At 45.3% G+C, this 14117-nt stretch overlaps 1 protein-coding gene across 1 annotated transcript in view; it reads right to left on the minus strand.

The window, feature by feature from the left end:
- PTDSS1 (phosphatidylserine synthase 1) overlaps nt 1–13660 on the minus strand; it is a 334114-nt gene extending 320454 nt beyond the window's left edge. The window contains exon 1 of the mRNA XM_085605215.1: nt 13355–13660. Within this exon, the coding sequence (XP_085461341.1) occupies nt 13355–13533 (179 nt within the window). The 5' untranslated portion in view covers nt 13534–13660. The remainder of the gene's footprint in view (nt 1–13354) is intronic.
- Between the last annotated feature and the right edge of the window lie 457 nt (nt 13661–14117).

Here is a 14117-nt window from a genome sequence, read left to right on the forward strand (position 1 = left end):
TGTTGTATTTTTCCCACGTTGCAATAGATAGTATACAACATACTCTACAGAGCTACTAATAACTCCACCACCTTCCCTAGAATGACATACACTTTTGTTCACAAGCCATTTCAGACCTGCACGTAACCTTGGTACCTGTTCATTATCTTGATCTGCCAATCTTTGTCAGTGCTCCATATCCCACTGCTTCAGCCTACCAAAACTTGGGCAACATGTCCTTCTTTGGTCTCCTAAACCCAGTGAAGGACGTGTAAACATTTTATTTACTTTGGGACCCCACAAATTGGGTGCAACAGAAAGGAGGCAGAGTGATGAGGGTTGCATCATAAGAAGAGCAAGCGAAGACATTAAGAGTGAGTGTGTGTGTATGTATATATATATATATATATATATATATATATATATATATATATATATATATATAATAAAACTGAGGGGTTAAAAAGTGCGCCAACAGTGTTAAAAATGTCAAGAACAGTCCTTCTATGCGCCAGAAACAACGCCAGACACCATAATGCAACTGGGAATGTGGTATTGAGATATCCAGAGGGAAGTAAAAACAGATGACCAGGAAAACCTTCCAGCTGTCAGGCCCAGCAGAAAGACGAATATCAAGAATAACAAACTGGAACTGGGGATTAAGCCTGAGAAATGCACAGGGCCCAATTAGCGGTGTGTTCTGATGTGCACTGTCGTAGCTTAACACAGAGCTTGGGCGAGGTACTTACTTACACCCACAATTGTTTAGGATCAGCGGTTTTCAACGAACAGGAACGGCATTTTGGGGCATGACGAAGGAGAGAAAGAGGAAAGGCACTCACCTTGTGAACTTTCGTAGTCCTCTTTCTATGCAAACAACGCTGCTCCAATGAGGCTCCTTGGTGATGTACAAATGCAAACCCCCGCGAAATTTGTAAAATATTGACAGTCGAGCGCAGTACTGGCAGGAAGAAGGCAATCGCCGAAACGCGTCCCAGGCGCGAGACTGATGCTGAACACGCTATGATTTAATGCTGGATGGTGGAAAATAAAGCCTGGCTGTTGCGAGATCCCAGCTGTGTCAGACCTGCTTACTTAAAAGGAGGTGGGATTGGTAGTAGTGTTTGTGCGGAGGTCGGCTCCGCAAATTTGGCACGCCTCTCGTTAAGGAGCTCCGTGATGGCCGACAAACTTGTGGTTTGATGCTGGAGGCATAGCGCGGCGCCCCCCCGACCTGGAACTGGTTTTGGTACCGGGGAGAGAGCAGCGGATCACCGCTGAAGGGGTCAACAATACAGCTGGACATTTCCACCTTGAATCCTGCTCAGGTGAAATAAGCCGGGACTTTACATAGACGACGATGTCGTAGCTTAACACAGAGCTTGGGCGAGGTACTTACTTACACCCGCAATTGTTTAGGATCAGCGGTTTTCAACGAACAGGAACGGCATTTTGGGGCATGACGAAGGAGAGAAAGAGGAAAGGCACTCACCTTGTTAACTTTCGTAGTCCTCTTTCTATGCAAACAACGCTGCTCCAATGAGGCTCCTTGGTGATGTACAAATGCAAACCCACGTGAAATTTGTAAAATATTGACAGTCGAGCGCAGTACTGGCAGGAAGAAGGCAATCACCGAAACGCGTCCCAGGTGCAAGACTGATGCTTAACACGCTATGATTTAATGCTGGATGGTGGAAAATAAAGCCTGGCTGTTGCGAGATCCCAGCTGTGTCAGACCTGCTTACTTAAAAGGAGGTGGGATTGGTAGTTATATATATATATATATATATACACACACACATATATAAATAAAACTGAGGGGTTAAAAAGTGCCCCAACAGTGTTAAAAATGTCAAGAACAGGCCTTCTATGCGCCAGAAACAACGCCAGACACCATAATGCAACTGGGGATGTGGTATTGAGATATCCAGAGGGAAGTAAAAACAGATGACCAGGAAAACCTTCCAGCTGTCAGGCCCAGCAGAAAGACGAATATCAAGAATAACAAACTGGAACTGGGGATTAAGCCTGAGAAATGCACAGGGTCCAATTAGCGGCGTGTTCTGATGTGCACTTGCCCAGACAGCCGATGTTCATTCGCTTACAGGTCGCGCGTCCGCGTGCTTTCGCTTTCCCTCCCTCCCTCCCGTCGGGCCCCTCCTTCTTCGCTCAGAGCCCGAAGCGCCGTACTACATTTTCTTCTTCTGCGGCTATGGTTCTATCTCAAACATTTCATTTGGTCTTTGCAATGGAGCATTGGAAACATTTTGAAAAATTATATGTGCAGCCATGTATTTGCTTGCAGAAACAGGGAAGTGTCACTTATAGTCGTTGAATGTTACTCATAATTACACTGAAATTATAAAAATGTCACACGTAGCAATCTGAAACTTTGGGAGCTATGTTGCATACACATGGTAGCAGGTGCAACGTTACCCCTCCAGAGCTTTCTTTAAATCTAAACAAGTATTACGTGTGCATGGTGGGGTAATTGTACTGTAACTGCTCTCCTGTGACGCTGTGCTATAACTCGGTATTCATTTAAAAATCAATGTTTTGTTGGAAAACAGTGACCAGCACTTAATGGGTTCTAAACAAGCATTTGCAATGCAATAGGTCTTGCATTTGCGATAATTTGAGCTATTGGCATTGTAAGGACAATGCCTTTTATTTATGTGTTCGGAAAAGCTGCAAGCGGTGCGTAAACACGCACTTATAGTCCCTGCTTACGAAAAGAAAGACTGGCAGTAAAAAAGGCGTAGTTACTGCCAGTGTTGCTTTTCGTAAGCAATGCCTGCACAAATATGCACAAAATGCGTGTTTACGCACCGCTTGCAGATTCTTAAAATATATAATTAAAGGCATTGATATTTACAATGCCAAAAGCACAAACTCTTGTAAATGCGAGACCTATTGCATTGCAAATGCTTGTTAATTGAGAGAGGGGGAGATGTAGTGCCTTGTAAATATGAATAGCGGGACCCTTCTGGTCCCTGATGGACTCAGTAGGAGAATGGCGTAATCATTTGGGTGCGTCTGGATGTGGTTAATAAAGTTCATGATGAAGTGCGTACAGTTAATGGTAGCACTCTGAAGAACTAAGACGTGCACTACAGAGCTCTGTGTGTGGCGTGGTCATTTGCATGCTACTAGGCTGGAGAGTACGCTACACTTCGCAGTCTGTCAGTGAAATAGCTGCTAATTGTTATTGTTGAGTCTATTTCTCTGCCTCTGGCATGGACTCCTTCCTGGTTTCCTCTAAACTGCTCCCCGACGCTCTTGCCTTCACCCCTTTTCGCTCTTCTTTCTACACTCTGGAGAAGTGTGGCTCAAGTGGAGAAGTGTGGCTCAATGATTAGAACGGCAGACCCTGATGCAGAGGTCTAGCCCGGGACCAGGGTTCAATTCCCCGCCTTGGCGGGTCTTGGGCTAAAAAATTCCACGGACCTGATCATTCTTGCCTCGGTGCCATTCCAATCATGGAGTCCCACTCTGCATCTCTGGGCAATAGCTTGCTTAATCTCCACAACGGCCCCCACAACGCTAAGGATGCCTGGCCTCCACCTTGGTGGTGCCCAGGAGTGGACGCCTCACAGGGAAAGCCAGGATGGGTTCCACAGCGGTATTCGTACAAGCGCCTTGAGACCCTTGCAGGTGAGTAGTGCGCTATACAAGTATCAATTTACATTACATTACTCTAAAATGGAACTACGTAGGACTAACATACTTTTTATTCATAACTCTCACATACCCCACATTTATGATCGCACTTTACTATACCCACATTTTAACTTAAAGATAGCTACTTCATTACTAAATGTTAGCCAGAGTAGCCACCTCATTCTGACAATGTCGAATCCGTACTTTCCAGTCAGGGAATCTTCCAACATTGACTGACTGGTAGCTAATGCCCCCAACTACCCGGTCACTGGCTGTGAAGCTTCTATTGGCCCAAAGTAAGTCATCAAACGGACAACATCAACAAGCATTTGCAATGCAATAGGTCTCGCATTTCGCAACTTTGAGCTATGGGCATTTTATTCATGTTTTGGTTTTTAAAACATAAATAAAAGGCATTGTCATTTACAATGCCAATGGCTTAAACTCGCGTAAGTGTGAGACCTATTGCATTGCAAATGCTGGTTATCAAAAGCGCCGCAAAGCTGCCAAATGCGCTGGCGGCTTCTCGCCTCATGGAGCCCAGAGTGCTGTGAGAGTTTATTGCAACTACAGGGGAGGTTGTCACGATCAGAGATAAGGTGTGTGTAAGAGGGGGGGTATAGCAAAGGGGTGTTCACATGAGCTACTGAGGTCCCCTGCTCAGTTTATAGTTTTGTACTCATGGGGAGGTTTCTACAGTATGCCCAGATGAGAAGTGAGCACATTGTATGTGCACAGTCTGTTGTCGCCGCACTTCAAGACGGGAGGGGTCACTGTCTACACCAAGCCCGAGAAACACAAGGACCAACCCAAGTATGTCTGCTCATAGCGCACAGAGGCGAGTTGTTCAGGCCCAAGCGCTAGAGAAGTAAAGCCACTCTTGCCATGCTTTCTTTATTGTGCGATCCGCTGGAAGGGGCGGGGAGGGCTGGGAGGGAAAGCCAGCGAAGCCATAAATCAGTAAATAACGGAGATTAAACCTTTCCATGTGCTCTTTAACAGGGAACAGATGCCACGTGCATGAAGCCAGGGCAATGCAAACAGCAGGTGTGCGATCAGTGGCAGTGCAGACACTGGGGGCACAGAGGGCGCTGCTTCAAGCGTGCGATCAGTGAACCTGGCGCAGAGGGGGGCGGAAGGACAGGTGGGCAGAGGAGAGACCGCACTACTGCACAAGAGAAGATAAGGCACAGGGTACAACTGGACTACCGCGCACACACACAGGTGATGCAGGGGCTAAACGGACTACTAGACTACTGCAGATATGGAGGTAACGCGCGGATAGAGGCACGGATTCCCTTACTGCACATCGGACAGGGGACTGCTGCCCGCTCGGAGGGCAGGAACAGGGGAACTCCTGGGCTGCTGCACACCTCGAGGAAAGGGAGGGCTGGCAAGAGAACGAGAGGGAGGAAGGTGGGCTGGAAGGAAGGGCCAGGGAGCTCCTCTCAGGTGAAGGGTGAGGAGTCCCTGACAGGTCGACGGCTTGGATTTAGGAAGGCATGAGGCGCGTGTCTCGGGCAGCACTGCACTCATGGAGGAAAGGGAGGGCTGGCAAGAGAACGAGAGAGGGAGGAAGGTGGGTTGGAAGGAGGGGCCAGGGAGCTCCTCAGGTGAAGGGTGAGGAGTCCCAGACAGGGTCCACGGATTGGAGTTAGGAAGGCATGAGGCGCGTGTCTCGGGCAGCACTGCACTCATGGAGGAAAGGGAGGTCTGGAAGTAAGGGCCAGGGAGCTCCTCTCAGGTGAAGGGTGAGGAGTCCCTGATTGGATTTAGGAAGGCACGCGTCTAGGGCAGCACTGCACTCATGGACGTTGTAGTCAGTCAGACCACAAGCCTTGATGTGAGCTGGGACTGAGCTCCCACAAAGCACCTTTGTTTTTTAGGGGTCCCTGGCTCACCTTTGATAGGTTAGTACAACCAGCAGAGAGAGGACGCCACCAACCGCAGCAGCAGTGCATTCGATATAGAAAACATAGAAGCTGCAAACGAAGTCAGAAGAAAGACAACAAATGTAATAGAATGAGGCAAACTTTAAGGAAGTGGAAAACATGAATCAAAATGATAACTAAAACAAAAAACGGCCCATAGGAAAGCGTTGGAAGGAGGCATATAATGTTACCTCTAGGAACAACAAGCCAGGCGGAGCGTGGCGCGCACGCTTGGGGGCGGGGGAGCGGACCCTTTGAAGTGCTCCCTCAAGGCGGATTGCATGGCGGCACGATGCGCGTGATTGTGCGCGTGCTAGCCATGCAATCCACTTATTATCAAGCCCATTATCGCCGCTTTAGCGGCAGTTTTCTGTCGCTAAAGCGGCGATAATTTTAACACCGTGCTTGATAATATGCCCCTAAATTAGTTGTACGTAGCGCTTCATACTACGCTTCTGTTTATAATCCTGGTAGATAGCACTTTGCGGTTACTAGTTTAATGGTCCTACTTTCATGACCTTGGCAGGATTATGAAAGGCTGCGTCAGCACTGCTGGGATTCAAAGTCCTCGCCTGAAGACTAGGGCATGTTTAACCGGCATGCATTGGTCCATCCAACTAGCTGTGGTTGGCATTTTTCACCCTAACAAATTGATCGTCGCACGTGCAATACAAATGGCTTTTATTTACACCCGTGAATGTGAATCCGCTACAATGTGTAGTTGCAGCAGCAATCTCTTTTAACGGTGCGCCATTAAACTTATCACCCCAACAGCCAAGTACAGCCGCCCGTACTCTACAGGGTTATTTATAAATCTTTATATTCTGTATCCTGGAAAGGACCTCGGCGGGAAGCAGGGATGTTCCTTTCAAGGCAGGGCTGTATCACAAAAAAATTGTTGTTTGACGAGTGTTAGTGCTTTGATTGTTGTAGGACATAGTGCGCGCAGTCAAACTGTGTGGGAGGAGCTATGAAAAAATGTTTATTTGGAGGTGCTGGAGTAGGATTGTAAGCTTTTCTTTATGGAAGAAAAAAAAGCAATGGCTGGGGAGGATGGGTGAAGCAACAACGAGGGAGGGCGCAGGGATGGGGGCAGCCATTGCTTTACTGGACTACAATGAACTGTGGAACATGGGTGCAGAGCGCTGCACGTTGAAAGCACATAAAGCATAGCGCTTACCGTTATGGAGGCCCCTTTGAAAACGTCCGCCCACTGCCATGTTAGAGGACGCTGGTAATGGTAATGAATGTGTACAGGGGTGTGAGCAATTTCCAGAAAGAAACAAGTGGCATGGGTTACTCTTTCCCTTGTTATTCCCACTGATGTGCGCAGGCCAGCGATGGGTGCCAAAATGAGCATGAAAGGTAGACATGGGCTGATGGTGGTGGGGGGAGGGCTCCGCGAGCGGAGGCAAAACAAAAGAAGCGCGGACGCTTGTTATTGCAAGGCATTACACAAATGTTAAAAAATAAAGTGCTTACATAAAAGGTAGAGACGGGCAGATGGTGGTGGGGGGAGGGCATCGCGAGCGGAGGCACAACAAGCGCTGCCGCTTGTTCTTGCTCCTCATTACACAATGAGGAAGACGGGGAAAACAAAAGGCGTGTCAGCCATTGTTGAAGCTAAACGCTGTAATAGCAAAACAAGCCCGACGGAGCGTGGCGCGCGCGTGCGCTTGGGGGCGGGGGAGCGCATTCCAGGAGGGGGAGTGGACCCTTTGAAGTGCTCCTAAAAAGCGGATTGCATGGCGGCACGATGCGCGTGATTGTGCTAGCCGTGCCATCCGCTTTTTGGGAGCACTTTTCAAACCCGCTTTCTATAGTCTCGCTTTGCGATCGCTTACGCGATAGCAAGGCGAGACCTAAAAAGTAAGCCCGACTTGTGCTGTCAAGATTGTTCTGTTGCAGAAGAGGGAATTGGTTTTTACCCTTAAAAAGGGAACAAGCTTCAAACACTACTTCTCGCTAGATTTGCATATCATCAAGTAGAACCGTGCCCCCACCTCTTTTCCATTGACAGAGAGTTATTGGTTTCTCCTACTTTAGATGACATCTTCAGTTCTATGGCTGGAAAATAATTTGAAGGTACTGAGAATGGGAGATTTTGAATAATGATTCTTTAGTAACCAAAGAATTTAACTGGAGCATGCTGTGTTAAAACAGTTCTTCAATGCACGATACTTGTTCTCTTTAAAATTTGTGACTACACTTAAAATTAGTGCAGTTGGGCTGAGGTCACATAAAAAAGTATACAGTTTGTGGTACCCATGTTTGATGTCTTTAGCTGTAAAGCTTACCTAGTCAGGAACGATTCGCTCTTAGAAGTTATAAAGGTACAGCAAACTATGCGAACGTCTTATCAGCTGAAAAACATCTACCCAGAATTATGTCACTTCTAACTCTAACCTCAAAGCAATAACCTTTCAAGCATCACCACGCTACACACATCACCCACACAATGCTCCTTATATGTATACTTCAAAGTGAGTAAACAACTTTGATCAGATGGGATCTATTGGTGCTTGTGAAAGTTCTTCCTTCTTTAGCTCTGCCTCACCAGTACGTTAGAAGCCACCATCATCACGTCCTTTTCTTTCCTCTTCCACTTTCTGTTTTCTTTGTGGGTTACCTTGCATGTATTTTTCTCATATATGACACTGAGCCTCATTTCCATCAGAGGCTACCTCTATCTCTGTTAAGCATTATTCTCCTTCACTGATCTTCTGAATGCGACATCTATAGTACAGATCTTCAGAGAAACACCCGTCTAACATGGAAGACGTTTTATTATTAATAAGTACTAAGTTACAGCAACATAGGAAATGTCTTGTACATCCGCAATCACAGTCCTGTCATTTTGGACATTTCTTTCAAACCCCCAAAAGTTCAATGTATAGTCACTTTCAATGCATGGGTATCATTTAGCCTCCAGAAGTGTATACAAAGCATGCACACATCTAGGATAGCACAAACCTTTTAATCAAAACAACAACAATGTATATGTGTAATGTAATGAATATCATTGCTCCCACAGGGCAGTCCAACATCCAACAGGACACAACAGACAGATGGCTGAGTAGCTATGCTGACTCTGCAAGAGATAGTTACGTGGAGAGACAGATGAGCTGTTGGCATTACTTTGCAAATACTAGATCAGGTTTCTCCAACGAGTAGCTTGTGGGCAACTGGTAGCTCTCCAGCTACCTGCAAGTAGCTTGGCTGTGTGCAGCCCATCCTGCTAAAGAAGCCTTTGCTTGGTTGAACTTGGATATACATCCCAAAATTGAAAAGCATTTATTTGAGACAAAATGCGTGTCTTTTCAGAACTCATAAATTTAGCTGCTGTTAGGATACAAATGGCTGCATTTCTAAAATCTTCATAAAGCTGCCATTTGCTTGATAAAACGAGGCATCGAGGAGACTTGTTACTAAAATTATAAGCATGGTCACAGGGGCACTGCAGCTATGGCGGTCATGTATTAGAACTATAGGCACATTCCAAATTGATAAAACCATGTTCACATTACTGTTGGGAACCTTTCCTGATGCACTTAGGTAATCACTGCTGGTAATCTCGAATGGGTGGCCTCTAATGTAATCATGCCTGATGTGGTCACTATTACATCACTAATATGAGTAGCTCAGTACTAATTTCATTGAGCACAAGTAGCTCTTATTACACAAAACATTGGAGACCCCTTTACTACATGGCTTTAGTTCCACGTTGTGTGTGTGTTATAGTGCCTGGAGGTCTTATACTTGTTCTTTATGGGTGGGCAGAATTTTGATGCATATGAATAGGTATAAGATGTTCTTTTGGAGGCTAAGTGCTTTTGGGGGGTTACAGAATAGCAGACTATAAACAGCATATTTGAAATGTGTTGGATGGGCGTAGTACGTTCTATTGGGGGATTATGCTGTGTTTCTTGGTGTCAAGCCCTATTCAGAGCATTATAATAGCTGACCATTTAGCATATTTGTGCTGTGTTGAATATATGTATAACATGTCTATCTGTCCTGGGACAGCAAAAAAAAAAAAGCATATACCTGTCAAAAGACCACAATAGCGAAACCCAACCATATGCACCTGGACCAGCATCTAAGCTAAACAACAGTAAAATGATAAGGCCAACAGCACAGACACTTCAGAGCAAGGAGTTGACAACAGTTCATTATTGTGAAATGAAATAAACAGTGAAATCCTACAGTAAAAGCTAATGCATGAAAAGTAACTTACAAAGATCCCTTGTAGAATTGGTCACATCATATTCACTCCATTATCCAACATTAAACAATACAGTAAACAGACCAATCATTATAAGAAGCTATTTGTAGAATGCAAGTTCACCACCAAGGAGAGCACTTGGCACGATTGAGAAATAACAAAAGTTTATTTTTATCCAAATTATAGGTTTCTCATTTTATCGACTATGAAACAGTGTTGCAATGAAGGGGGATCAGGCAACTATTATTTAGCCAGAACGGGGATCTGTGTGGCCCCAGTGATATAGTGATTTTTTTCCAGTGTAATTTGTCAACATCGGGTCTCAATTCAAAGGACCCTGCATGCTGTCTGCTCTCTGTGCGGAGCACAAATGTGCTGGTAGCGTGGGGGTATTCCGATTTTAAATTCCAGCTGTGCCTAAAACAAAGGCTGAATTTAAAGGGCCCTCCTTTTTGTCCAGGTATAATCCTGCCTGGGAGCTATCTGGAGCCCAACACCTAGATGCCAAATGCAGCAAATCCATAATTATTCAAAAAAAAAGCTACAGCATTGCATAATTCCAGTGACCCTGTATGTAAGAGATATGCATGAGCTGTAAAATGTCAGATGTATCATTATGTACGAGTATTTACATAATTAACGATTTAAACAACACTCTTTTATATAAATTCTTTTGTAGTGCTTTTATCTCAATTTTGCAATGTTAATATGGAAAACGAAGCATACATCGATGAAAATGAAATATTGTCTATTAACAGATTTGTCTGTTGTGAACTCTACATACTTGCAAGTCGAGGCTGACATAGTTAGGGAGGCTCTGAGACCTATGTCAGGGGATTGCTGATTGATAGGTCAGAGGTGGGAGGGTGCATAGCTGCCAGGCTCTGAGACCTATGTCCGATGATTGCTGATTGATAGGTCAGAGGTGGGAGAGTGCATAGCTGCCAGGTAAACACTCAGGCAGGAAACTCTTGATAAATCCCACAGATAGGGGCAGCGACATAACAATGATATGGGGAGAATGCCCCAATAAAACACACATGGCCCGAGGGGGTACGCACGCTCCTAAAAACACCATAAAGTCAGATGCTACATGAGTTAGGAGCACATAGCCAATCAGGACCTCACACACGTAGTGATCACGCCCTCCCCATGCCGGAAATCAGGACACGTTCACTGCTGGCCACACTGTGTCCACGAGAGGTCGAGACCAACCTGTAGTAACCATTGACCATTAATTTAGGACTCTAAAGGCAGCAACCAACATTCCTCACCAAATAAGGTACAACGGAAACTTTTTATTACCTAGTGTATTTTGTATATAAGGAGTACACCAATCAAATGTAAATTGAGACAGTACTCAACCCTCGTGCCTGTAACTGTTCTCCTGGCTGGACTGTTTAATTAAAGAACCTGTTCCTGTTTGGCCAAACTTCTCTTATCTTCTGTTTTTTCAAGAAATTCTAACCCGAACAGGGTGACTGATCACTGTACATCACAAGCCCACATGATACATGACAATAAATCATACAAGTGTGCAAATCAACATGCAGGATTTTACATAAGAGTTTCAAGGTGTAGGAGTCACACATCATCTTTACTGGTAGGAACTACATTTTAAGAGCTCATGGCCTGGAGAAAAACAAAGTTTGGATTTAAAACGTAACACAGAGCTTGGAGTTGTCTGTACTAATAAGACTTTATTACTATCCAAAGAAATTTATTTTAGCAGCATTAAAAGATTGAGAAAAAAAGATAAGGTTCTAAACCCATACGCTGCAATTTGCATGCAGTTCTTTGATGCCAGTTTGTAGCTCGCTGTACTATATTAGGAGGATTGCAATTTATGAACTGCGAGTAATAAAAGGATCTCTGTGACAAAAGCACTAACACACTTACCTAGTTACATAAAATAAAAGAATAATCTGCACGTTACACAATGGGGCCGATTACGATGGCTGTCGGACAAGCGTCCGACCGCTACTGTTGCGAGAGCGGGACTGGCTGACAAGTAGCTAGCCTCCACACGATGCAGGGATTTTTAGGGGAACGCCACAGGTGTCCCCCAGGGCCCATAACGGAGGTCCACAATGGGCAAGGGCCCTGTTAAGGCCCCCAAAAAAGCCTTTCAACCTCGAAAGAACCACTGTGAAATAGCTGGTAGAACAGTGGATCGTAATCCCCACGGTGGTGCCTGATAAGTTACTGCCTCCCTAGTGGGGAATGCGATCCGACCGACCGCCCGACAGGCTCCTTGAGCCCCTTAGAAGCTATTGGTCAGTTCCTGGGGCAATGCGGTCCAACCAACCGCATCGCAATGCGACGGTCTGACTGCGGTTACAGATGTAGGTGGCACCATCGTAATCGGCCCCACAATGCTTAGCCAGAGACACATTAACACTATATGCTACTTTATGATTTAAAACTGTGATTAGACAAAACACAGATCTCGCCAGCAACTGCATTAAACACCAGAAATATCCAATCATTATTAATATTCCCTGAGATATACAGGGCACACATAGCTCTCTGCAGCTGATGCCTTAACCGCTCAAGATATTTTAAAATTCAGCCTTTAAAACCAATTAAGCCAGAAAAGATGAACTAGTACGTTTCTCCTTGTTGCCAATTTCTTTGTGGCAGAGGTTTTTAAACAAAAAAAAGTAAACTTTGACTGTCAGACTGCATATGATGACTTCGCCCATCGTGACTCCACCCCCTTTTGTTGCCACACCTTAACCCCCAATGTATGTATTACTGGAGTAAAGTGTTGTCAATTCCAGCACTGCTCTGAAGGGTTAAAGACTGAGTAGCCAAGTTGAGATTAAAATATGTGACCATGGAGTCAAACAGACCAATGAAGAGGATTCTTCAACGGAGGCTCAGACCAGTTGTGTTTGATACCACTTACCAAACACAACAACCCAAAACGCAAATAAAAATATAAATGCCAGATACGTGCTATACAAATGTTAGTAATTTTAGAAGGATATGACAAGAAAACAATGCATAAGATCTTGGTTACGGTCACTAATAGATTTGTTCAACTCAGTTGAAACCCCCAATGCACAATGATACTTAAGCGGCAGGAATATATGCTAATCGATTGATTCAATCAATCATACAATAATTTCCGTTTATTCGGGTCCTGGCTTAGTTCACATGTGGATAGACCGATCTGGGGGACACCGAGTTTCTATCTGAGGTAGCAGATTTTTGTTCCTTTCCTTGGTGCTTTGATCCAGCCGGTGTGGACCATCCCCAGCGTTATACGCTCCCAGGTTCCAATATTCTCATGCCGTTGTTGAGCCCCTCACGCCCTCGCTTTTTGTCAACTGGTGCGCGTCTATGGCTCCTCTCTTGTTCCGTGCGTTCAATGAGCTCTTTCATCACTGCTCTGCGCGGTTCACTTCCTCAGAGATGAGCAATATCCCTCATTCTCAGTCCTGCCCCGCCTGTCTCCTACACTAGTCCACCACACACTTGCTGTCCTTTGCATTGCCCCCTTTGCTCGTATACCGCCGTCTCCTGTACAATAACTCATCCTCGTGCCGCTCACCTGGTGAAGACGAAGTACATGAGGCTGATTGTGGTGCATGTCAACAGGGTGATAGTGTGAGGCTTGTAGAAAAAGTCTATGGTGATGTCCTCCACCTGCTGTTCGTTGATCATCCTGAAGTGCAGCTTGTAGTTAGCATCGCCTTTACTCAGCGTCCGGGCTCTCATGCAGGACGCCATCTCCACCCGCTCCCGGCCTGCCCCTAGCACAGGGGGGAGTTGGGGGTGGAGACAGAACACACCACTAGTGTAACGCAAGGGGTGTACGGGTGCCTCACACCATCCGCACGGTGACTGGCGGCTGGCAGAGACCGGCTCGGAGAGAGGGGGAAGAACCAATGTCAGTCAATAAGATGACTGTGATCTGGGATGGTCGCTAAGAGTCTGCTAGAGTTGGACAAAGCAACGAGTGTGTCGTTATCCCCTGCAGTAAAATATGGCTTCTCCCAAAGAAGGTGAGCCTGTTACTGTGGTATCCAACTAAACTGTACAGCACAATCAATGAGTACAGTGAAATAAAAAAAGGACTTTTAAAATCGTAATTTCTTTAGAAGTGTAAACATATCGGACATCTTTAAAAAAAGGAACGCCGTCCCTTAGAGAGACGACGTAAAAATATTACGAATGCAGTCCATCAAATAAAAATTGGTTGAACAAATACAAACTTGAATTACTTGCTACAATTTCATATTCAAGACTACCATTAAAAATGCGTAATAAAAATGTTGCCTTTAAGTTTGGTTTGAACTATTTTCTGATCTTCT

This window comes from Triturus cristatus, chromosome 5_1, assembly GCF_964204655.1.
Source record: "Triturus cristatus chromosome 5_1, aTriCri1.1, whole genome shotgun sequence".
Taxonomy (NCBI): Eukaryota; Metazoa; Chordata; class Amphibia; order Caudata; family Salamandridae; genus Triturus; species Triturus cristatus.